Here is a 23,694-nt window from a genome sequence, read left to right as displayed (position 1 = left end):
AGCTGAATGTGTCTGGAAGCTGGCCGTGTCCTGAGTCTGGGAGACAGAGGGGTCATTGGGGAAACTAGCATGTAACTGGCAAGAACTTCTAACAGAGCCCTAGTCAGTCATCCTATCAGGGAGGTCAGAGAAGGAGGCTCTGGGGAATCTTGAAGGAGGAGTGGGAGTTGCCAAGTTGGGGAAAGAGCTTTTTCCAACACAGGACATAGCAACACAAAAGCTACGTGGTGGGGAAGAATGGGCACATTCTGGCAACCTCGAGGCGTTTGGTGTAGGTGGGGTGAAGACGGAGAGGGGTAGTAGGGGGAGATGAGGCCGAGGGGAGGAGAGTACACCCTCGGGGATGGAGAGCCAATGAAGATTCTAAACCAGGAGTTGTGTAGTGAGGCTGGCATTTTGGAATGCTCGTCCTGGTTTTGGTTGAGAGCACAACTTAGAGAACAGAGGATGGAAGTGGCAGGCTGGAGTGAGAGCCTACTGCAGCTGTCCAGCCAATTAAGCCCTGCAGGAAGAATGGCTGATGCCGCAGTCTATGGGATGCTGAGCAGCAGTAGCCAGGCTGACCTGGTCCCGCTCTCAGGCTGTGACTGACCTTCAGATGCAAGCAGCAGAGAGGAGGACAAAGGTGCACCACTGGGGAAAGGCAAGCAGCTGGCACCCTGGGCACCAAAGGCCTGCACAGCGAGCATCAAGACCAGCAAGGACACAAAGCCAGCTGTCACCTGTCCTCTGGGCCAAGCCAAGGGGGGTTGGCATCCTGGCCACCTCCTTGGGAGAGCAGTGGTACCCCCATTGTCATGACTCGTTCGCAGATTCCCAGACCTCCCAGTGCTATCAAAGGAGCTTCATACTAGAGGTTGATTTGTTATTTTTTCAACTGCGCATTTTTACGGATTTAGGGATACAAGTGAAATTGTGTTATGTGGCTATACTGCATCATAGTGAAGTTTGCCGTTTCATGTACTCATCACCCTATTTGAGTTTTCTGGTTTTTAATTTTTTTTGTTCCATTGCCCAGGTTGGAGTGCAGTGGTGTAATCATAGCTCACTGCAGCCTTGAATCCCTGGGCTCAGGCGACCCTCTGCCTTAGCCACCTGAGTGGCTGTGACTATGAGTGTGCATCATCATGCCTAGTTTTAAAATATTTTTTTTGTAGAGATGGAGTCTTGCTATGTTGCCTAGCAGGTCTTCAACTCCTAGCCTCAAGGGATGCTCTTGCCTCAGCCTCCCAAAGTGCTGGGTTTACAGACATGACCTCCCATTCCCAGCCCATAGAAGCTTAGAGTTCACATCAAGAGTGGAGGCACCTTTTCTAGCCTGTCCTTAGAAGTTCTGAAAGCCAAGAATGTGGAGCACATACTACTCATTCCCAGGTAGTTCATCCACCAAATAATCTATTTCTCCATTTCCTTTGGTACCGGGCTCTGAAGCATCCAAGCTTCCGCCCTTATTATTACAGATCTGTGTGTGTGTGGGTCTTGCACCTGTGCACACACACACACACACACACACACACACACGCACACAATCAGACACATTCCACAGTTCCTCAAATGCCACCATTGAAAGATTTATTCCTGTAGTCCAACCTCCTGGGAGAAGAATACAAGAAGTCACCAATACCTTAGTGTGAGTTTTTTAATCGATCCTTCCCTCTGCATCAGCCAGGTGTCTAGAAAATACCAAAGATTGGAAGAGAAAGCTTACTGAAAAGGGATGGAATTTTTGGCAGGGGTGGGAAGGGAGGGGACTGTCAGCAGCGTGGATGTAATTTCCCTTTCTGCCCAATCTTGCTCTTAGTCAGGAGTCAGCAAACTTCATCCGAAAATGACCAGATAGTAAACATGGTCAGCTTTGCAGGCCATAGAGTCTGACGCAACCACTCAGCCCTGCCATTGTAGCACAAAAGTGGCCAGAAACAGTAAGCAAAGGAATGAAGGCAGCTGTGTTCCAAAACAGCTTTATTTATGGACACTGCAATTTGAATTTCATATAAATGCTCACAAAGTATTATTCCTCTTTTATTTTTTCCAGCCATTTACAAATGCAAAAACCATTCTTAGCTTGCAGACCACACACACACACACACACACACGTACACATACACAGAAATACACACACATGCACACATACACATACACACACACACAGAGGAGATGGCTGGATCTGCCCCCGACCCTTTTTTCATCTTGCTGAGACGCCCTCTCCCCAAGGACAAGCCCTTGATCTTTCTTTGCTGGGTGCCATCCTTGCCTCCCCTTCTCCAGGCCTAGAGGGGAAAAAAAAGTGGCTCCTTGCTCTGTGTGCTTTGTCAACAATCCCTGGGGATCTGCTTTCAAGTGTGGAGGCAATGACAGGGTGACAAATGGCTGGCAAGCAGGTAAGCGGCTGGCAGCGGGCTGCTGGAGAACAGTAGCCATAGGGTTCACGCCAGTTTGACTGAGAAGCAAGCCCAAGTGGGCTCCGTCTGCCTGCCACTCCCCAGCCCACACCTATGCATCACACCTCATCTGGTCCTTCTGCCACACTTCTGGGACACTCTTCAGGCACCTCTCATGAATCCCAAGGGTATGTATTGTCATTTTTACCAGCTGACTTGACACATATAATTCCCATTAATAAAAATAACAATACTCACTTCTTACTGAGTACTTAGTGTGTGCTGGGCGAGAGCTAAGCTCTCTGGCTCGTATTTCACTAAGTGGGCCAGGCTCCGTGTGAAGTGCTTTGCATGCAACTAGTGCACTCAGGCACCTACGGCTTCAGTGCTATTATTAACTTCATTTCATGGATGAGAAAACGGAGGCCAGAGAAACTTACAACATCCAAGGTCACAGAGCTGGGCAGGTCTGTGTGACTCTAAAGCCAGGTTCTTTGTCACCAGGCACCCCTGCCTCTCCCTATCTCACAGCCACTCTGCAAGATTGTATTAGGATTCCAGGTCTTTGGATGCAGAAATAGAAACTCTGAGAAGTCAAAGTCTTGGTTCAAGTTCATACAGCAGATAAAGGGTGGCGTGAGAACGCTTTGTTGGCACGCCACTTTTACGGAGAGACGTGGGGGTACCTGCCTGTATGTGAAAATGCACGTATTTCTGGAAGCTTCAGAAACTTGGGTCCTAGATGAAGGGTTGGGGCTTCAACAAGTGGTGAGAGACAAATTTTAGCCTGAGAGCACGTCTTTGGTCTGCTGGAAAAGTCTTGTGCGGGTGTGTTATCATAGAAGGGCTCTAAAGCATGGAAAGAGCCAGAGGAGAAGGTTGGGCAAGGAAGAAGTGGAGGTGCAGGTTCTGCTGAAGTCTGGCCCCAGCCTGATCCCACGGGAGCTCTGGGGCATGAATGGTACTGCAGGGTTTTCCCACCTCAAGGCAAGGCACCAAGCCTCCATACCTCTTATCTCTCAGTCACTGGCTATGTCCCAAGGTTGGGGTAGGAAGGGCACCTCTGTGCAAGGTGACAATTCTCTGGAGACTGGTCCAGGTCTGAGCCTCAGCACCCAACACTCACAGCAGCTGGAGAATTGTGCACGATTGTCAGAGGGGATCTTGGCAGGTGCCATTAGCATCTACTATAAGCAGGAGACCCAGGAGGCCCAGGTATCATGGACTGGCTCTGCAATGCCTCGAAAATCACATGCCTTTCTCTTTCCTCCCTTCCACTCCCATTCTTCCTCTTCCCTCTTGATCATCTCCCTGGCAGGCTGGGCTGGTCCCAGGCTTCTGGTGCTTGTATCATACCATCAGCAATGACAGCCAATCTGCAGTCTCCATGAAGCACCCCACTACGGCTTCTTCTGGCTTTGGCCTGCTCACCACTTGCCCCCTCCTGCGACCTGCCTGTGAGGGGATTCCCACTGACGTGCTCAGGAAGGCAACTCAGGGAACAGCTATGAGCCAGGCAGCTCCTCCTGACCAGACGGTGCCAAGGCCCCCAGCAGGGCAAGCACCTGCCCTCCGGAGGGCAGCCCAAGTGGGCTCACTGCCTGGCACTTGCTTGCCAGGAGCTGAGCTGTCCTGGTACATGCAAGGGGTCATTTCTAGAGCTTCCAGAGGGGTCTTGATTCTATAAACAGAAACATCCTTTTCCATTCATCTGACCTTCATTCAATCCTTCATTCATTCAACAATCACCCCTTGAGTGCATATGGGCCATGAATGGTGCTGCAAGCTGGGAAGAAAAGTGATGTGCAAAATCTCCTACCTGCATTCTTGCCGGGGAGACATGCAAGACTGGGTGCAGAGGGTCACAGATTCTCTCTGATAGATGTGCAGAGGAAATATCTTTCCTTTGTTTTCCTGTAATTGCTCTGATCTTCCTCAAGGGAACGGGAGATGAGGTGAAGAAATACCTTAAACTTACCTATTTATGGTTCGAACCAACATGTCTGTCTTAGGAGGGGCAACTGTCACTTTTAGTGAGACTCATGATCCGGGAGGTGAAGAGCAAGGCCATGGACACCTTCAACCTTGGAGCCGCTGCCTCTGCCCTCAGTGGCTGCTGGGCATGGGAGCAGTGGGAAGTGGGCTTGGAGATAGTACCCGAGGACCCCGAGGCAAAGAGCAGCCAGGTGTGTAAGGCTGGGCCCAGTGCAGTTTCCATACCCAGGGATTCCCAAATGCACCTTTCTAGCCCAGACCTCGCCTCCAAACTCTGGGTCCATAAATACCCTGCCTGGTTCATGCATTCCCTTAGACGATGTTGCAGTCAGCTCAGACTTCTATAACAAATGCACCATAGACTGGGTGGCTCAAACACAATTTCCCCCCAATTTTGGAGGCCGGGAAGTCCAAGTTGAAGGTGTCAGCAAGGCAGTGTCTGGTGAATACCCACTTCGTAGTTTGCAGATGACCGTTTCTGGTATCCTCATATGGCAGAAAGTACAGAAAGAGATCCTATGTCTCTTCCTTTTTTTGAACAAGGGCATTAAGCCTATTCATGAGGGCTCCACCCTCACGATCTAACCACGTCCCAGTGACCCCACTCTGAATACCATTACGTTAGGGACTAGGCTTTCAATATCTGAATTTTAAAGGGATACAAAGACTGATTCAAAGACAACTCAAACTCAACACATCCAACAAACACAGGGTGTATCCCTCTCAAGTCCAGTCCTCCGCCAGCCTCCCCCATCTCAGTCAGCAACTGCTTTTCTCCCAGGTGCCAGTACCAAGGAGGGAATGTCCCTCTCCCTCACTGTCCATACCCAACTCATGGCCAAATCCTTTTTCCTGCCTACATAGTTCCTGACCACTTTGCTCCATATCCACTACCCTTTCTGGAGGCCCAGTTATCTGGGCCAGTTATCTGGAGGCCCAGCCATCTTTCCTGGGCAGCCACAGGAGTCACCTGATAGGTTTCCCTATGTCCACTTACGCTCCTCTCTAGTCACCCCCTACACAGAAGCCAGAGGGAGCCCATCAAAAGGCAATACTGGTTATGTTTGTTGCTGGCAGAGAGCCCTTTGATAGGTCCCAGTGCTCCAGGGTCTGGCCCTGCCAACGTCTCCAGGGTCACTTCCACCATTGCCTCCTAGTCCCACTGGGCTCCCTCCTCTCTGGCTTTCTTACAGCTCTGCCAGCATGGAGCTTTGGTGCATGGGGTTTAAATCCAGGAATGCTCACTCCCGTCTCCTCCTGGTTAGTTCACTCTCAGGATGGCCTCCTACCCAAGCTAGATAAGGTTACTCCCTGGTAGTCACTATGTTTTCACGTATGTGTGATTGTGTGGTTTCATCAATTGTCTGTCTCCCCCACTGGACTTTAAACTCCTGAAGGGAGGAACCTTTTCTGTTTTGCTAACCACTGAATCCCTAGGCCCTAGTAGAGTGCCTGGCACAAAGTAGATGGCTCATCAATATTTTTTCCACAGCATGAATGAGTAAAATTTGTAATGAATTCATGAGTGAATGAAACGCAGCCCTTATGTCTGAACATCTCATTCTCACATCCCTGCTGCATTCTGGGGAATCCTGGAAGTGGGACACTGCCCCTCTAGGGACACTTTTCCCATCCTTGGTAAAAGAATCCAAATTCCTGGCCACCTGGAAGTCCTTTGCTGGCAGGAAATAGAGCAAATTTGTTTGCAAATCAAGCCCAGAGCTCCCTGCCAGGTCCCCAGGCAGAGCCAAGCCCGACTCACATGGAGGGACGCCCTGCAGATCTGGACTCACTCGCTGCTACATTTCCCTTTGTCCTCCTTGCCTGTGCCTTTCTCTTCCTCCTCCACCTCCTTTCCTTAGAAATCCCATCTCACCTTGGGAAGGGACGTGATCAGCTTCCAGCTCCGCTCAGAGATGATGAAGGGACTCTTCTAGATTAACCAAGCACATTGGTGGATCTGGAACCCAGTTATTCTCAAAGCCCACTCAACAAAAAAGGGAACAAAAATAGCCAACACCCATTGACCCTGTGCCAGTCACTGTGCTAAGTAATTTACATGGATTATTTTGTGGAATCATTACAATGATCCTTCTACATAGGTTCCATTAGGGTTAGACAGAAGCTGGAACTCATTTAACAGATGAGGGTCAGTAAACTATGCCCCACAGGCCAAATTAGGCACACCACTTAATTTTTTTTTTTTTACTAAAAGGAGTATTACTGGAACAGAGTCATGTTCCTCTGTTTACACATTATCTATGGCTGTTTTTGCACTACAATATCAGGGTTGAGTAGTTGAGACATTATCTGGCCCATTACAAAAAAAAAAGTTTGCCAACCCCTGTTTTAGATGACACCCTTCCCCCAGATTCTCCCTTTAATATTTGGATTTGTTGGTCAGAATGTTTTTCACCCGATTTTAAAGCAGACGTGTTCCGTGGCTTGTTTGAGTTTTCTGTGTTGAGCTCCCAACACTAGAGACGTCAGTTAATCCCACCACGCCCACGGATGTCCCTAAGGGAAATGGGCTTCTCTGTGCTGCCCACTGCCCTCCTGAGACTTGTCCCCAGCCACAGCTGATTGGACTAAGAGATGGCTGCCCACCCTAGGGGACCTCGCAAGGCAGGAAAGCAGCCGATGATGTGAATAGCTTGGCATGAACAGATAAGCTAGACCAACTAGAGTCTTCTCTCGGAAGCCTGGAATATGGAAACAGGGGCAAGGTTGTTAGGGGAAATGGAAGGTAGAGGAGAGTCTTGAGGACAAATTGTGGCTGGTGACTATGAAAGGCAAGGTTGTAAGGCTGCCTGCTGGGAGGGAGTGGAAAATAGACACACAGCGCACACAGTCTGTGAAGGAGGGGCCCTGGTGCTCTAAGAGAAAGAGGGAGGGAGAAGTTTGGCTCCAAAAGGTTGTCCTTTCCATCTCCCATCAGGACAACTGTCCTCTTTGTGGATTATCAGTCAGGCCTTTTTTGTTGCAAATGAGAGGAAACCTACCATAAATGGGCTTGAACACTAAAGGGTATATGGACTCCGGCAACTGAAGTTGTTCAACTGAAGCCAAAGGTACTTCAGGCTCAGCTTGATCAAGTAGTTCAAATGATGTCACCTGTGACCTGATTTCTTGCAGTCTCTCTGCCCTGCCTTTTGCAACATTGGCTCCATCCTCAGTGTCTACTCTGTGCCCTCTCCCATTTCTCCTACTCCAGACTCTGCACTCATGGTGTCAAGATAGCTGCAGCGATTCCAGACCTCACAGCTTCATACCAGACTGTCTACAAATAGAGAGGGGGCCCCAGTTGCTCCTTTGCATTCTGGGATATGATGTTTCATTGGCTATCCCTGAACCCGTTGGTTTGGCCAGGGTGGAGATGGGTTGCACTCATTTGGATTAAACACGCCATCACTTGCCCTTGGTTTTCTCCCGCGTGATAACAACATTTGAATGTCTATTTTGTTCCAGGCCTTGTGTCCTCCTTAACATGCATTACCTCTCTTAATGTTCACAAAAGCCTCTGAGGCAGTTACTAGGATTATACCCCATTTTACCAGTGAGGAAATCCCAGCTCAGGGAGGGTAGGCACCTTGCCCAGGGTCACAAAGTCAACACATGGTAGAACTGCCAATAAACAGCAGATCCAGGAGCTGAAAGGGGCCTGTGGAATTCTGGAACCTGAACCCTCAGCCCCTGTGTCCCTGCCCAGGGAGAATCACCCAACAGCCCTCAGCTACTGCTGTCACCTCCTGTTGCTATCCTGGTGACCCAAATCCTTTGCACAGAGGGAGCAGTCCACAGATCTCAAGCTTCAGACTGGGTTATTCAAAAGTCCTGCTTCCACCTCTGGGTTCCTCTGGTTTCTCTATTTTCTCCATCACCTCAGTTCGTTTCCATGGAAACTGTGGGCTCCTGCATCCCTTTCATCCTCCTTTCTGGGAAGCAAGGCCAGCTCTCCAGCACTCCGGTACCCAGGCCTGACCATTATAAAAACCAAAGAAGCAATATCTGGAAGAAACATTTCTAGGCATAGGGGGGAACCGGTCCGCCTTCTCACTGTTTCTTTTGAAGTGCTGCAAAATAACACCAGGTGCTCTGAGGAGCTCTGCCAATTACCGAAGCCCAGTGGATCCTGGCTGGAAAGTTGTTTGTCATCTGTCCTCTGACATCTCACCGCTTCACAGTCACCAGGTCTCCCTCCCTTCTTGAGGGAGTGGTTCTAGGGTCCTGGGGCAGAGGGACAGTTGGGCGAGTCTCCTTGCCAGTCTTGTTGTCAGATCACAGCACTCAGGATGAGTTGGTGGGCTGATGATGTGAAAGTGATGGTGGTTCCCAGTTTGCCCTTCTGGTGAAGGGAGGAACCAGCCCTCGGAGAACTGGGGGGCATCCTGGAACCAGTGGGCCTTGCTCCTCAACACTGGGAGGGGCCCTGTGGCTCCGATGGCCAGGGTCTGGGAAGAGCTTTATACATAGTGCCCAGGAGCTTGGCACCTCGTCCACAAAGACTCCATATACCCTGGAAACTGGAGGGGACAACGTGTTCTTGAAACCCCACCCCTCCCAGGTCTTGGTTGGGTGTTAATCTCTCTAAGCCTTGGCTTCCTTATCTTCGGAATGGGTCAAATTCTTGCACTGCACACCTGATAGGGTAGTTGTAAAGGCATTTAAAGGCATCCTCATGGTTCTCGCCATCATCGTCAACATCATCATAACAAAACTCGAGGAGAAGTCCTGGCAGGGAAGCAGAATCCCAGACATCTGAAAACAGTTGCAAGAGTCTTAATTCATGATGTGCTGATAAAGGTGCTCCGTCTTTACTGTCATTGCTTTAAAATATGCTCCTCGAACTGCCCTTTCCTATCCCTGAGTGATTTCTTACCTGAGTCCATGTTTCTCCTCACATGTTCAGTTTCTGAAACTTGGACCAGTCCAGCTAGAACTCCAGTCTCTTTTCCAATTCAAAGCTCTTCTTTCCCATTGCCAACTGGACAAGGGGCTTGTTCTGAGGCTGAGTCTGGAAAGAAGGGGTGGCTGGCTCCGAGACATCCCCTTCTGGTAGGGCAGAGGGAGCTGCAAGGAGAGATGAGGGGTCCTCCTACCTATCTGGTCCCCTTCGGGTTGTAGGAGCATCCCAGGCTCTGGCTCCTGCTGCTGGTCTCTGAGGAGTTTGAGGGCCTGTGCATAGTGGAGTAAGGGTTTTCTGGAGCAGTCTTCAGCGCCGCTCTAGCTTCCTAAAAACCAAGGATGTCACAGACACCAGAAAGTATCTGGCTTTGGCTCCCCCTGTAAACTAGATACACCTTTCTCAGGAGCCACAGCAACCCCCAAGGGCTGCAGAAAACCGTGGTGGCACCCATCTTTCTTGTAGACACAGGACAGGGCAGTCTAGGCTGCTTTCATAGGCGGAACCAAGTGCCGGTCCATCTTCAGGTTTGGCCCAAACTCCAGAATACTGCTCACCCCAGCCCACTCCAGAGCCAGCTGGGATCTCCACCCCCTCCTTACTGCAAGCATCCCCACAACCTGGAGTGGGTTTCTGGGGGTTCCCCCAACAAAACGTGGCTTCAGGGCAGCCACGAATGCTGCACTCCCTGAAGGCCAAGGCTCCTCTCTCTCTCCTGCACCCAGACATCTCCCCCTGAAAATCCCTGGTCTTGATGGGTGGTGGTGGGCGGACTGAGCAAGCCAGGAACACACGAGGTATCTGATACCTGTGATTTCAGATGAGGCCTAAGTGCCACTATTTCAGAACAACAAGAAAACTCCTCCTAACATCCTTGCATTGGTAATCATACCTACCTATGAATGCGGGGGTTCTTGCTAGCTAACCCCTTGATTACATTATTTTTGGTCCTTGCACTGACTTTGTGAGACTAATTACCTTGATTTTTACTAAGGTTCACAGAGGTTAAACAGCTTTGCCCAAGGCCTCACCACCAGCAGGAGGGTTTTGAGCCCATATTCTTTGACTGCAGGGCAGGAACTTGTAACTGCTAAACGTGGCTGTTTCTGCAGGACTCAACTTGGGGATAAAGGACAAAGGCACCTGCTTGGGCTCCTTGGTCCTCCAGGAATGGGCGTTCCAGAAACAGACCACCTGTGCATCTGAAAAGAACGACGCAAAACTGTACCAGTAGAGTTTAAAGGTCACCGTGGCCACCTTACCGTCATACCCAGAACCATCTCCCCCGATCTCAGTGGGAGTTTCACTCTTGACTCCTCACCAGGAAGATCAAAGCAGCGAGGGGTGCTCCTTGGAGAACCATGGATGAGCTCTCTCACCCCACCCAGATCTGGGACGGGGGCCTGAATGACAGGTGTCAGAGCCCACAGGGCTGAGCCTGGCCCCCTGGGGGTCTGTGCAGCACAGTGGTTAAGAACTTGTGTTCTGGAGATAGCATCTGTCTTAGCCTTTCCCATTGGCCTTTCTGCGGGGTCAGGCCCTCCAGGAGCCATCAGCTACCCCAGGGGAGGAAATGCTGACTGAGAAATTTCTTGCCAAATCAACCACTGTTCACTGGCCCCATGAAGGGCAGCAGGAGCCCCAACTCATTTAATCCTCAGAGCAATTCTAAAAGGAATAAGCCCACACTCCCATTCTGCAGAAGAGAAAAGCTGAGGCAGAGACAGTTTATGTAATTTGCTCGAAGTCACACAGCTTATTCTGGGATTCACACCAAGCAGCCTGATTCTCAAGGGTCTGCTCTTGACCACCAGGCCATCCTGTCTCCCTAGGGGCTTTGGTGAATCTCTCAGCAAGGTGAATGGGTACCTCTAAAGCTCGCTTTCCCTTCTAGTCTGTTCCTGCAGGGAACTCTAAACACATTCACCCTGGGCAAAGGAGTTTTGAAACCTGTATTCTCTATTGCCCCTTTGAGACTCGCTCTGGACTTGGCCCGCTCTGCAAGGGACAACATTCCCCCTCTCTGTCTCCTCCTGGGTTCCCCTCTACCCCAGCGGCCTCCTTTTCATTCTCACTTACCTCCTTCCCTTTCGCTCGCCTCTTGGAAGGTGCTTCAGCTAACACTCATTAGCACATGTTAATGAGCATCAATTCAAGTCTCAGTCACTTGGTAGCAGGAGAGGAGAGAAAGGATGGATGATGCTGTCACTCGGTGAGAAAGGTGTCTTACCTTCCCACAAGGCCAGGACAGACCCCGACGGGCCCAGACTAAAGGAGAGAATGGGAGGGGACTCAGCTCCCTGCTTGGGGTGGGAGGGAGCTGTTTACTCCCCTCAGGATGTGTCCTCTGAGACCAGCTCAGAACATCCCCAAGACAGAGTTGGAGGTTGTTCTCTGCCCACTGCAGCAGGCCCATTCCCACGATTTCCCTAGGTGGGCGTGGTTAAGACCTGGTACGGGTTGATCTACTTCTGCCACGCCCTGGCCAAATGTCTAAAAGCCCCCCAGCCACGGCCAGGGTGAGGCAGGTACCAGGGGTAGAGGGAGGCTCCCAGGAGGACGGATATACCAGGACGCAAACAGACAGTGGAAGCCTCCCTGCCCCACCCCACTCCCATCGGAATCCTCCCGGGGCACTGCTGGTTCCAGCTGCTCCCCACTAAATAAATAAAGCCTTGAGAACTCTTGGCTGCTCTGCAAGACTGGGCCCCATGAAGGAGCCACGTGGGGTGTGGAAAGAGTGCTGAGTTCAAATTCTAGCTCCGCAACTAATTTGCTGGGCAAGTCACCTAATTATCTTAAGTCACAAGTACCTCATCAGAAAAGTGGTCCCTGCTTTTCCTGCTGTGAAAGGATCAGGAGAGCGGAGGCGCGAGAGATTGAGTGAACTCCGGGGCCTGAGTGCTAAATATTTGTCAAATTGCTGTTAGTATTACTATTAGTGCTGTTACTACGACGAAGGAGGCAAGGGCAGCCTCTCCCTCATTTTCACCGAAAAGCCTCCAGCTGTCCCTGGCCCGGCGCAGAGAGGTCTCAGCGAAGAGGTGAGGGCCCCGCAGGAGTCCAGGCCAAGCCCTTCTCGTCGCCGCGCCCCGGCCGGATTCCCTGAGCTCGCCTGCCCCCTGCTGGCGGCCGGGCGCGGGCGCAGGCTCCGGAGCATATATAAGGGCGCCGTGGCGCGCAGCCCCAGCGCGAGCGCCAGTGCCAGAGTCGAGCCAGCGCGGAGCGGGAGCGGTGCAGGCTGAGGTCTCCGAGCGGCTCGCCATGGCTGGCCCGCAGCAGCAGCCCCCTTACCTGCACCTGGCCGAGGTGACGGCATCCCAGTTTCTGGAAATCTGGAAGCACTTTGACGCAGACGGTCAGTAAAGCTCTCAACTTCTGTGCCCATTGGCACCCAGGGGACCTGCGGTAAGGGGGCAAGGGGCGGCGCTGAATGCGGGCGGGTGCACGCTTGCCCTCAGGAGGTGGTCTGGTCGCAGAGCCTGCTGGGGTCAAGGTCCCGAGTTTGGGAGACATCCCTCACCTCTGGGGACAACTGTCAGTAACTTTTCTTCCCTAGCATAGAATGACCCAGAGCCCACCACCACTTACAGCCTCATTCTGAGCAAGTGGGAGCTTTCCCGAGAGGTGGCCCGGGCTGGGAAGGCCTCCGGGTTCCCCTTACCATCTCTCCCACTTCCCCTGCCTTCAGGGGCTCCAGCCTCAGATCTCAGAAGCCCACTCATTTCTTTCCTCCTCTTCCCCTTTTGTTGAATGTCACGTTAGCCCTGTCACCCTGCTGGAGGCTGGGATAAACTAGGCGATTGTGATGGGAAACTTGGCCTCCCCAGCTTGGTTGGGAGGGAGCAGAAGTGGACAATGGCACTGGGGGCCCTGAACACTCCCTGACTTCCTTTGTCCATTTGCCAGCCCCATAGGCATGTGGATTTCCCAACACAGCAGTAGTGGGTGTGGTGGGGGCAGCTTTGGGATGCCAGCCCCAGACCTGTTCCCTCAGAGTGGTCATCCTGGGTGCTTTTGGTGACTTCGGCTCTGGGTAGGGGGAGGTACCTCCCTCACTGCCTCTGTGACCAACCCTCTGCTCTGTGTGGTCTTGACACTGACTCACCCAAAAAGCAAGGGCCAGACCGAATGACCTGTCCTGGAGGTAGCCCCCAGCACTGAGTTTTCAAGAGTCTGTGGTGGTCTGACTCAGGCATAAACAATGGCCCCCTTTAGAGGCTTCTGATATCACTAGATTCTGTTTCTGTCACTCTGAAAAAAATAAGTGATCTGATTTCCCTCTCTGCGCACAGACCTGGCTAAGATGAGCAACACCTCCTGGCATCTCAGACATTTTGTGGGGTCTGTAGCTACCCTCCCCTGGGGTAGCTCCTGGAGGGGCTGACCCCAGAGGGAGACCAATGGGAAAGGCTAAGACAGAGGCTGTCTCCAGAACACAAGTTCTTAACCACTGTGCTGCACAGCCCCCCAGGGGGCCAGGCTCAGCCCTGTGGGCTCTGATACCTGTCATTCAGGCCCCTGTCCCAGATCTGTGTGGGGTGGTGAGTGGTGGAGAGAGTGGTGGCTCAGAGAGTTTATCCTGGGGTCTGAGAGCAAGGGGGTTGGAAAACAGAGGAGTATCAGGTGTGCCTCAATCCATTCTTCCCTCCTCCCTTCCTCGCCTCGGCCGGGTGTGGAGGTGTCTAAACAGAGATCCTCTGCCCAGAGTGCTATGGGGAGGCAGGGATTAATGTCTGGAGAGGCTAATGGGTGAGATTTTGTTTCTTTGGAGCCAACTGAGAAAGCTGGAGGGGCAGGGGGAGGAGGCATTTGAATACCTGGGTTAGGACTGTGATCTGCCTATGAATTACCGAGGAGGTGGGTAGATTGTTAAATCTGTAAAATGGGGCTAAAGAGGGGTTGCATTTCCAATCCCCAGCTCCTGCCATAAAATTCCCTTGGTACAAAGGGCTCTCCTAAGAGAAGTGCAGCCTTTTAGTATTCCAGATGACATGCACATTCCCTAAGGAGGCTCCTGCCAGTTTATCTGCACCAGTCTTGTGTGATTCAAGGCAAGTTACCAAGCGGCCAAGGTTACACCACTGGCCTCCTGCTCGATGAGTCAGCTATAAACCGAGGACTCCACAGTTCTGCTTTCCCCATTCTCAGAGGGACAACCGAGGGCACCGGCCGTAACCATGCTGGTCCTTAGGTTCATCTGAGACATTTTACTTTTCAAAACCCAACTGCACCTGCTCAAGGTGTGAGGCTGCTGCGCAGACCATAACTCCCCTTGGACAGATGAGGAAACAGACACAGGGGTTGACTTTTCCTAGGTCACTTAGCAAGTTAGTGGTGGGACTGGTTCCTGCCCAGCGTTTATTTCCCCACTCTGGCTCCTGGACACCTGCCTGGTTTGGAAGAGGTTTTTTTTTTTTTCCATGATGATAGGTACTAGTCTCCCTCTCATTCTCCCAAAGAAAAGCCCCCAACCCAGCCTTGGGGGTGATGGGCAGTTTCGTGTATCCCAAAATGGGGTCCTTGGCTTGGCTAGAGTATAGCTAAGCTACCACCAAACCCAAGATCTTCAAAGTCTCCCAAATCGTGCCTCTGGCTCCCTCCTGCTCCGGACAAAGGGGGAGCTCAATGCTTGCATCTCCTTCCCTGTCCATCAGTCTCCCACTGCCATCTCTGTATCTCAGCCTCAGGGAAGTCCCAAGAAAGTGCCATGGACCCAACAGAGAAGGAAGGCAATGAGGATTAAAACACCAGAGATGAAAGAGGTGACTTAGGAAAATATGTACACAGCCAAATTGGAATTCCACAAAAGGATCTAGAGTTAGGCTTTGGGAGACCTTCCTCCCCTCCTGGACACCCAGAGGCTGCAGATGAGCCCAACACCGCACTGCCTGAGGTGCTCCCGGCCCTATTGAGGCCTCTCTCCTACCAATTCTGGCTTCCGTTTTCAAAGTGGGGTTTCTTCCCAACTCTATGACTGCCCCCCACCACTTGCAATCTTAAAAGATGCCTGAGAGAACTCTCCCTTGCAGCTCTCCAGGTCCCTGAAGTAAGCTCGCTGGAGCCCAATTAATCACAGCCCCCAGAGAGTGGGAGCCACCTCCCCACCCCTTCTGGATGCTGGCTCATAGCAAACAAAGACAGAGACCTTAGGAGGCAGCTGGATCCCAAGGAGAGGGGGGATGGGGACAGGAGGACCCTTAGCCCATTCCAAAACAGAAAAAGCCACCATCCCCTAAAGAGTTGGATTATTTTTCAAATTCTTAGTCGCCTTGTGGTAGAGAAGGGAAGAAGTGTATGTTTGGAGCGTGAGAAACTGCGACTCAAAGAGGCAAAATTATTTTCACAAGATCACACAGCAAAGCAGGAAGAGGTAAAGAGGGGAACCAGGAATCTGGTGTCCTAAACCCTGGTACCACCCCACCAACTCTGCCTCAGCAGGCAGCCAAGGGCACGTACTTGGGAGGATTCCAACGCTGTCTCTCAAAGGCTGGGGTAGGGAAGATGGCAGCCAAGCCCACCCAATGACCCTGGAGGGGTCTAGGGCTCTTGCACACATCACCTCCATGCTCCAAGTGGACCTGATGTGGCCTTACATAGCTGAGCCCATTACTCTGTGGCTTCCCGGCCACTTCTGCATCAGGAACTTTCCCACTCTAAAGGATCCAGGTGGCTGAGAGATGCCTCATTCAGAGTCCACACTGTCTTTTATTTGTGGTTCCGATCGGACAGGCCACTGGGCTCCTATTTTGCTGACCATCTGTGAGCAGCAAATTTGTGGCTCCAAAGAGAAATGCCTTAGCTTTTGCTACTCCTTTGGAAGCAACTAAGAGTGAAGAGATAAGATACGTTCTCTTCCAGGGGCAAGCAGACATTCATGGGACCAAGTTGAACATCCTACTCACTTCCAGGAGTGTAACCTACAGAGATATACCCATATGTGTGCACATAGTTACACGAACAAGCATGTCTATTACAGTATTCTTCAGAATTACTAACAATTTCAATGGGCGGAGGGAGGAATGTGCTTCAGAAAAATAAATATGGTCATCTCTAAAATGGAGCATTATAGAGCAAAGTGAAGCTTTTGCAGTGACATGGAAAAACGTCCGAGATGTATTCTTAAGATATTGCTTAAAACTGTAGCAGAACCCTATTATATGGTATAAGCCCATTTTTATTATGAATGACGTATGTATGTTACAGAATATTTAGAAAAATACAACTGAACAATAGTGGTTCTCTCTGAAGAGTGGCTGAGCCAAATCAAAGGGGATTTTCTTTTACTTTCTAAGTTAATTTCTGTAGTGCTTGAAAATTTTACAAGAGCATCTGTTTCCTGTGTAGTCAGCAAAACAATAAAGATATAAGAAGGAAAGCCAGGCACAGTGGCTCAGGCCTATAATCACAGCACTGTGGGAGGCCGAGGCAAGAGTATCACTTGAAGCTGAGAGTTTGAGACCAGCTTGGGCAACACAGTGAGACTCCTGTCTCTTCTAAAAATTTAAAAATTAGACAGGTGTGGTGGCACACAACTGTAATCCCAGCTACTTGGGAGGCTGAGGCAGGAAGATGGCTTGAACCCAGGAAGTATAAGGCTGCAGTGAGCTGTGATTGCACCACTGTGCTCCAGCCTGGGCAACAGGGCCAGACCCTATCATTAAAAAAATAAATAAGGCCAGGTGTGGTGGCTCACTGCTGTAATCCCAGCACTTTGGGAGGCCGAGATGGGCAGATCTCAAGGTCAGGAGTTCAAGCCCAGCCTGGCTAATATGGTGAAACTCCATCTCTACTAAAAATGCAAAAATTATCTGGGCATGGTGGTGCGTGCCTGTAATCCCAGCTACTCAGGAGGCTGAGGCGGGAGAATTGCTTGAACTGGGACCTGGGAGCCAGAGGTTGCAGTGAGCTGAGACTGTGCCACTGCACTCCAGCCTGGGCTACGGAGTGAGACTCTGTCAGAAAGAAAGAGAGAGAGAGAAGGAGAGAGGGAGACAGGGAGAGAGGGAGAGAAAGAGAGAAAGGGAAAGAAAGGAGAAGGAAGGAAGGAAAAGAGAAAGGGAAGGGAAAGTGTCTGTCACAGCAATGACAGACACTTTCCCTTCCCTCATAAGAAATATGCGTACCTCTCCAGGTGGGGGTATCTGCCTAGACTCTTCTGGGCCTCTGTCCACCTCCAAATGTGCCTGGTGATGCAGGGGGTGCTCAAAGCCTCTCACAGGGACTGAGTCCTCTTCCTTATCTATGTGGGCCCTGAGGATTTTGAAAATAACGATAGAGGCCACAAAGGGCTGAGGAAAGCTCGGCCCAGGCTCCCATCCTGGCCCTCTGAAACCCAGTGACCTGGCAGCAGTCTTCTCCAAGCCCACACAACGCTGAGGGGCACTCAGGGCCAGACCACATTGCCCAGGCAGGCTCTCCCAGAGTGTAGCTCACTGCTAATTTGTTTAGGGAACAGGGAGAAATATCAGAACAACAGCACCTCTCAGAGGTGAACAGGAACCTGGGCAACTGGCTGCATGAGGGTCCTACAATACCAAAATGAAAGACATGCCGAAATAGGGTCACAAAGCACGTGATGTGTATTAAGTATTTATATGAATGTCACAACAGTTACAATGAATCGTAACTGGGCTATTTATAAGGTAATCATAGGATTTATCAAAATGACTGGGTCTTGGCCCATTAAATTCAACAGGGTCTGGTACTGGGAGCCAAGAATCACATTGTCAGAGGATGGTCTGTATACCTCTCAGTCAGGTGTGGCATGATGTCAGAATATGAGGCTCATAGGGAACAGCCACCTGACCCATCTGGGGTGGGCCCTGGAAAATGTCCCCCACCCCTGCCTCTGCTCCCACCCCCAACTCCCCAGTTGTTTCACTAACAGTGTCCTTGGGCTGTGGAGTGTCCATGTGTGCCAGCTTTATGCTGGATACCTCCAGGTGGGCTCTTGCCCCCTCTGGCTCTGCTTCTCAGACTGTGATTGCACCAGCCAGTAGGGGGAGCAGCTGGTCTGTGAAGAGCTGGGGCTCCCTGGGGAGGCTGCCTAAGGGACCCATTTCACAAACAAGACACCAGCCCCACATTGCCAGGGCAGCCACTAGCCCAGCCAGTCCAGGTGTGCCTGCCCTGCTCAGCTTGTATATTCCCCTCCGGACTGCAGCAGCTGTACCAGCCAAGCCCCTGGGGGAGGTTTCCAGGGCTAAGGAGACCCCTCAGGGAAATCAATTCCAACACTAAGGAAGCCAGAATTACTAGGGCAGGCCCGAGGCTCTTGAAGAACAGTGTCTCTCCAGCCCCAGCCCTCAGTGGATTGCATCACAGGCTCTCCTTTGCCAAGCAGGCCCATCTGGGGCCTCTGGCTTCAGCCCTCCCCGTGTCCTTGTTGGCTCTCCACTACCTCCCCTCTCACCCAATCTGCCCTATCCTTCTGGCCTCCCTCACGCCTGGGACTCAGCCCAGCATTAGGCTGCCAGATGTCCACAGGTTCAGGGGACCCAGCCCAGCTCCAGAGCCACTGGTCCAAAACAGCACAGCCCAGAAACACAGATTGAAATTCAAGTGCCCAAGCATTCAGCTGGTAGCTCTTCACTCTGGGGCTTTTTTCCACAGCCACTGGAAGAAGTGTGTGTGTGTGGGGGGGGGGGGAAGGCGGGGGAGGGGGCGGCCAGGACAAATGCAGATATGGACAGACATTGTCCCTGGGATGAATAGAAGGAAGCCAGGATGGTCCCGGACCTCTGTCAACTGCGGCTGAATCTCCTTCCCCCTCCGACTCCTCCTTTCTGAGATGGGGTTGATAACTGTTTACCTGGCAAGGTGGTAAAGAACAGATGAGGTGGGAAGCAGAAAGCTCTCTGTGAGTGGTGTGCATCATGCAAAGCAAGATTAATACTGGGGCAGAGACTGGGAAGTCAATTTCTTACCCCAAAGGGTAGGATCTGACCATCCCAGAGAGTGCTCCAGATGGAGGTTGCCTTCAATAAATCTGAACTCCAGACAGACCGACAAGTAGCCTGGTCTCCTGGATGCCTTCTGGTGCAGCCTAACAAGGAAATTCGAAAGGCGTTAACCTTCCCTCCTTTGACCTCTCTAATCTATGGACTGCAGACTGCTACACAGACTGGTGCACTAGAAGCAGCTGGACACAACATCTTGAGTGTGCTGGGGGGCAGGTTAAAACACAGGCTTCTGGGCCCCATCCCCAGAGACTCAGATTCTGTAGGTCCTGGGTCAGGCCTTAGAATCTGCATTTCTAAGAAGCCCCCAAGGGACACTGATGTGTCTGGTCTAAACCAAAATTTGAGAACCGCTGAGCTCGTGCTTCTCAGATTCTAGCATATTGATGAATCACCAAGACAGTATGGTCAATAGATTGTTGGGCACTGCCCCCCAGAGAAAGAGGTTCAGTAGGTCCAAGGTGGGGCCTGGGATTCTGCATTCCTAACAAGCTCCCAGGTAGTTCCAATACTACTGGTCCACAGACAGCACTTTGCACAGCACACTCTTATGCTCCAATCCTACTGAATTAGAGTCCTCACTTTAATACAATCCCTGGGTAATTTTTATGTGCCCTAAAGTCTGAGATATGCTGCTCTAAAGCAGTTCCGAACCTTGACTGTTCTGCAGAGCTTTGAAACCACCACCACCAACCCCCCACCCCACCACGGCATCCATTAAATCAGAAATTCTGGGGATGGCGTCCAGGCCACAGTGTTGTTTTAAAATCTTACCAAGTGATACTAATAAAACAGCCTGAACTGAAAACAAGTATTCTTTTCCTTCTTTCGGAGAGAGAGTCTTACTCTGTCACTCAGGCTGGAGCACAGTGGCAGTCTCAGCTCACTGCAACCTCTGCCTCCTGGGTTCAAGCAATTCTCATGCCTCAGCTTCCTAAGTAGCTGGGACTGCAGGCACGCACCACCACATCCAGCTAATTTTTGTATTTTAGTAGAGATAGGATTTCACCATGTTGGCCAGGCTGGTCTGAACTCCCAGCCTCAAGCAATCCATCCACCTCGGCCCCCCAAAGTGCTGGGATTACAGGTGTGAGCCACCACACCTGGCTTGAGAACCAATTCTAAGGAAAGCAGTGGTGCTGGAACTCTTCTGGTTAAAGGGTTTTCGTCTATAAATTGACTTAGAAGAATTTAAGAGGAGGGAGTTTAAATTCGTCCCTTCCGTTTATGTGCGATTTTACATTTTCCAGAGCACTTCCTTCCACATTACCGTGTACAGCTGTCACTATACTTTCTAAAGCAGAGCGGGCATAAATAGTTATGCACGTTTTAGAGATAAAGAAACTGAGGCTCAGAGAAATCGACGTACTCAATGTCATATGGACAGTCATACAGCAGGTGGTAAAATGATTAATATTATACCTCTCACTCAGGTACCTCCTACCTGTTCAACTTTTAGAAAACCTGAACATATAAGGCTCAGAAAGAACAGAGTCTCCCTGAGGTCTCTTTCTACTGAGGGCTGAAGCCTTCTGCAGATATGGCTTCTCAAGTGTCTGTGGTCAGACGAAAGGTAAAGAGGTATTATCTCACTTTAAACTGAGGGAAACTGAGGCACAGTGGTGGTGAGGAATGGTAGCAAGAGTAGACTAAGGAAGGATGCAGGGTCCCTGGCTCCCACCTTGGCTCTGCTCCCGCATGTCCACAGGATGTGGTTTGATAAGAGGTTAGAGTGATGGTTGCCATGGTAACCACATCTTTATCGATGCCCATTCGCATGAGCCTTCCTTGGTGACCAGTCGCCCCACCCCCTGAAAGAGGGTCATAGAAACAGCAGACCATTTGTCCAGTGCCCAGGTCCACCTAGAAGGGTATCCACCAGCCCCTCCTCTACCCCACCTCCAGTGATAAGGGCCTCCTGGAGTTGGATGGGGAGTTGCTTTGAGGGAAGCCAGAGCAACGAAGGCCATTTTCCATCCACAGTTGGAGGCTGGGCGTGGAGTGTCCCTTCTGGGCCCTGCAGCGCCACTTGCCAATCTCTCCTCTGCTCCTCACCGTCTGCCATCAGCCCCCAGTCTGCCTGCCTCTCCCTGCCTCTCCCAGGCTGACCATTAACGCTCTTGGGGAATGAGCCCACATCTAAAACTTGGTGAAAGCTCTCCAAGCACCAGTCACAAAGTGGAACCGGGGCTCAGTTCAAAAACATCGAGGCTTATTGCACCGAACCACATTTCTGTTCTGTTGTTGGGGTGCGCACAGGGAGGTAGTGGAATTCCTAGCGTGGGGAGAGGGTTCCTCCTGGCCCGGGAACCTCCTGCTGCCTGTGCTGCTCAAGCTGAATTGAGGGAGGCGGCTTCTCTCCACAGTGCTGCCCTTCTAGCTCCTGGACCCCTCTCCCTGCCTTCAGTTTTCCTCCGTCCTTTCTCAGTCCCCTTCCCAGAGGCTGAGCTTCTTGGGAGGTCTTCCCTGCTCATCCCGTCCAAGACGCCCTGGAAGTCGACCTCTACATTACACTGTCATTTCGTCATTGCTCTTGACACTGGAAACACCAGGTTTAAATTCATTTTCTTGCTTGTTGTCTCTCCCTGCATCACCCACACCCCACTAGAGCATAAGCCCCACCATGGCAGGACCTAGCTGGCCTTCACTCCTCCAATGCCTGCACAATACGGATGCTCAACAGAGGTTCCCTGATGGGCCGTGCATGGTGGCTTACGCCTGTAATCCCAGCACTTTGGGAGGCCGAGACAAAGTGAGGTAGATCGCTTGAGCTCAGGAGTTAAAGACCAGCCTGGACAACATAGAAAAACCCTGTCTCTACCAAAAAAACAAAAAAACACCAAAACTTAGGCATACGCCTATAGTCCCGACTACTTGAGACGCTGTGGTGGGAGGATGGCTTCAACCCAGGACACTGAGGCTGCAGTGAGCCGTGATCCAGCCACTGCACTACAGCCTGCGTAACAGAGCAGACCGTGTCTCAAAACAAAACAAAACAAAACAAAACAAGTTTCCTGGAGTGAATGAATGAATGAATGAGTGAATGAACCCTGGATCTCGATCAGGAATTAGGACACTTCCATTCCCGTCCTCCCTGGCTGTGTGGTCCTGAGCAAGGTGCCTTCTCTCACCAGAAAATGATTCTACTCTGCTGTGCCCATGTAGAATTGTTTTCTACATGGAAAGATTGTGTGTGAGTTCATTTCCCCAACAGCAACCCACGCAGGCCTTACCCATGTGAGGGCTCAAATTACCTGGTGGAGCAAAGAAAGAGGGCAAAAGTGCTTTGAAGAGTTAAAGACATTCCGCTGACCTTCAGAATGTTCCTGCCGGGCAAGGCACTGGCTGAGTTTCTCAAGGTTGTTAAACTTCCTTCAAACCTTTCTAGAAAAAAAAAAAAATAACAGGAAGTAAAAATACCTATTCTTTCTAAGTCCCAGAAAAACTCCAAGGAAAAGGTGGTCCTAGAGATCTGTACTTTTCTTCTTTGGGTTCAGATCGTTTGGTGTGGTGGGGCTCCATGCTAGCCCTGCATGCTTTGGCCTCCCTCTGTGCCCCTAAAATTCCAACCTGAAGAGAGTAGCCCAAGGCCAAGGTGTTTGCAGCACACCGGGAGGCACACACAGTGGCCATGATCGGGTAATGCCCGCCGGCATGTGTGAGGCTCGATGCAGGCCAGTGCTGAGTGTTATTGTCCCCTTTCATCTTCATGGCAGCTGCATGAGGAGGGTGCTACCATTGCCCCATTTCATAGGAGAGGAAACTGAGGTTCACACAGATGGTGTCCTATAATCTGGGTATGATAGAGGGAGGAGAAGCACCAGGTCTTGGTGCCTCAGCAAGAAAGGCCAGTGACTCCACCGACCCCCTAAATGATAGGTGAAGGGACCAGAGAACAAATGGCAGAACATGGAGGACATGGTGCAAAACAAGGATCCATGGAGGGATGAGGGGCACTGTCCAGAGCTGAGTGGAGGCTGCTCTTAGAAACATATCATGCTGCTCTGCAGGCTTCCGCAAGCCAGTTCCTTTCACCCACCCCGATACACTCATGAAACAGACACACACTCCCTCCTGTGTCTGCTCAGCCCTGGATCCTGTGGCCTCTGCTTCACTGAACCATGCCATGCACTCCTGGTGCCAGCCCCCACCTCCCGCCCCAGCCTCGGGCTCCTGGAAGCTGCAGATGTACTCAGGGCTGAGCTCAGCTTTTCGCCTCCCCATCTGACTCTACAAAGCCTCCGAGGAGAAGAGTGTGACTTTGCCTTCTCAGTCGAGAAGAAATTGCACCTCGGCGATAGGAGAATAGCCAGAGCACTGCAGGGAGTGACCAGGAAGAGAAAAATTACTCATTCTTCCAACTCAGAGCATCATCAACTAGAGGAATGTCTTTTTGCCTAGAAAGCCCACTCCCTCACTTTAGCCAGCCTCATAGCAACCACACTCTTCTGAA

The 23,694-nt window shown here is 51.2% G+C and overlaps 1 protein-coding gene and 1 long non-coding RNA gene across 2 annotated transcripts in view; one reads left to right on the top strand and one right to left on the bottom strand.

The window, feature by feature from the left end:
* Positions 1–767: 767 nt before the first annotated feature.
* The window catches only part of LOC118149683 (uncharacterized), a 28,810-nt gene continuing 5,883 nt past the window's right edge, over positions 768–23,694 (bottom strand). Inside the window, exons 2-5 of the long non-coding RNA XR_008478237.2 lie at positions 11,359–12,682; positions 9,256–10,481; positions 9,017–9,134; positions 768–8,681 (exon numbers count right to left, since the gene is read on the bottom strand). This is a non-coding gene — a long non-coding RNA (uncharacterized LOC118149683). The remainder of the gene's footprint in view (positions 8,682–9,016; positions 9,135–9,255; positions 10,482–11,358; positions 12,683–23,694) is intronic.
* The window catches only part of CALB2 (calbindin 2), a 32,492-nt gene continuing 21,265 nt past the window's right edge, over positions 12,468–23,694 (top strand). The window contains exon 1 of the mRNA XM_035281697.3: positions 12,468–12,637. Coding sequence (XP_035137588.1) covers positions 12,544–12,637 — 94 coding nt within the window. The 5' untranslated portion in view covers positions 12,468–12,543. The remainder of the gene's footprint in view (positions 12,638–23,694) is intronic.

This window comes from Callithrix jacchus, chromosome 20 (assembly GCF_049354715.1).
Source record: "Callithrix jacchus isolate 240 chromosome 20, calJac240_pri, whole genome shotgun sequence".
Lineage (NCBI taxonomy): Eukaryota > Metazoa > Chordata > Mammalia > Primates > Cebidae > Callithrix > Callithrix jacchus.
Note: the sequence above shows the minus strand (reverse complement) of the source record. Positions and strands in the feature narration are given on the sequence as shown.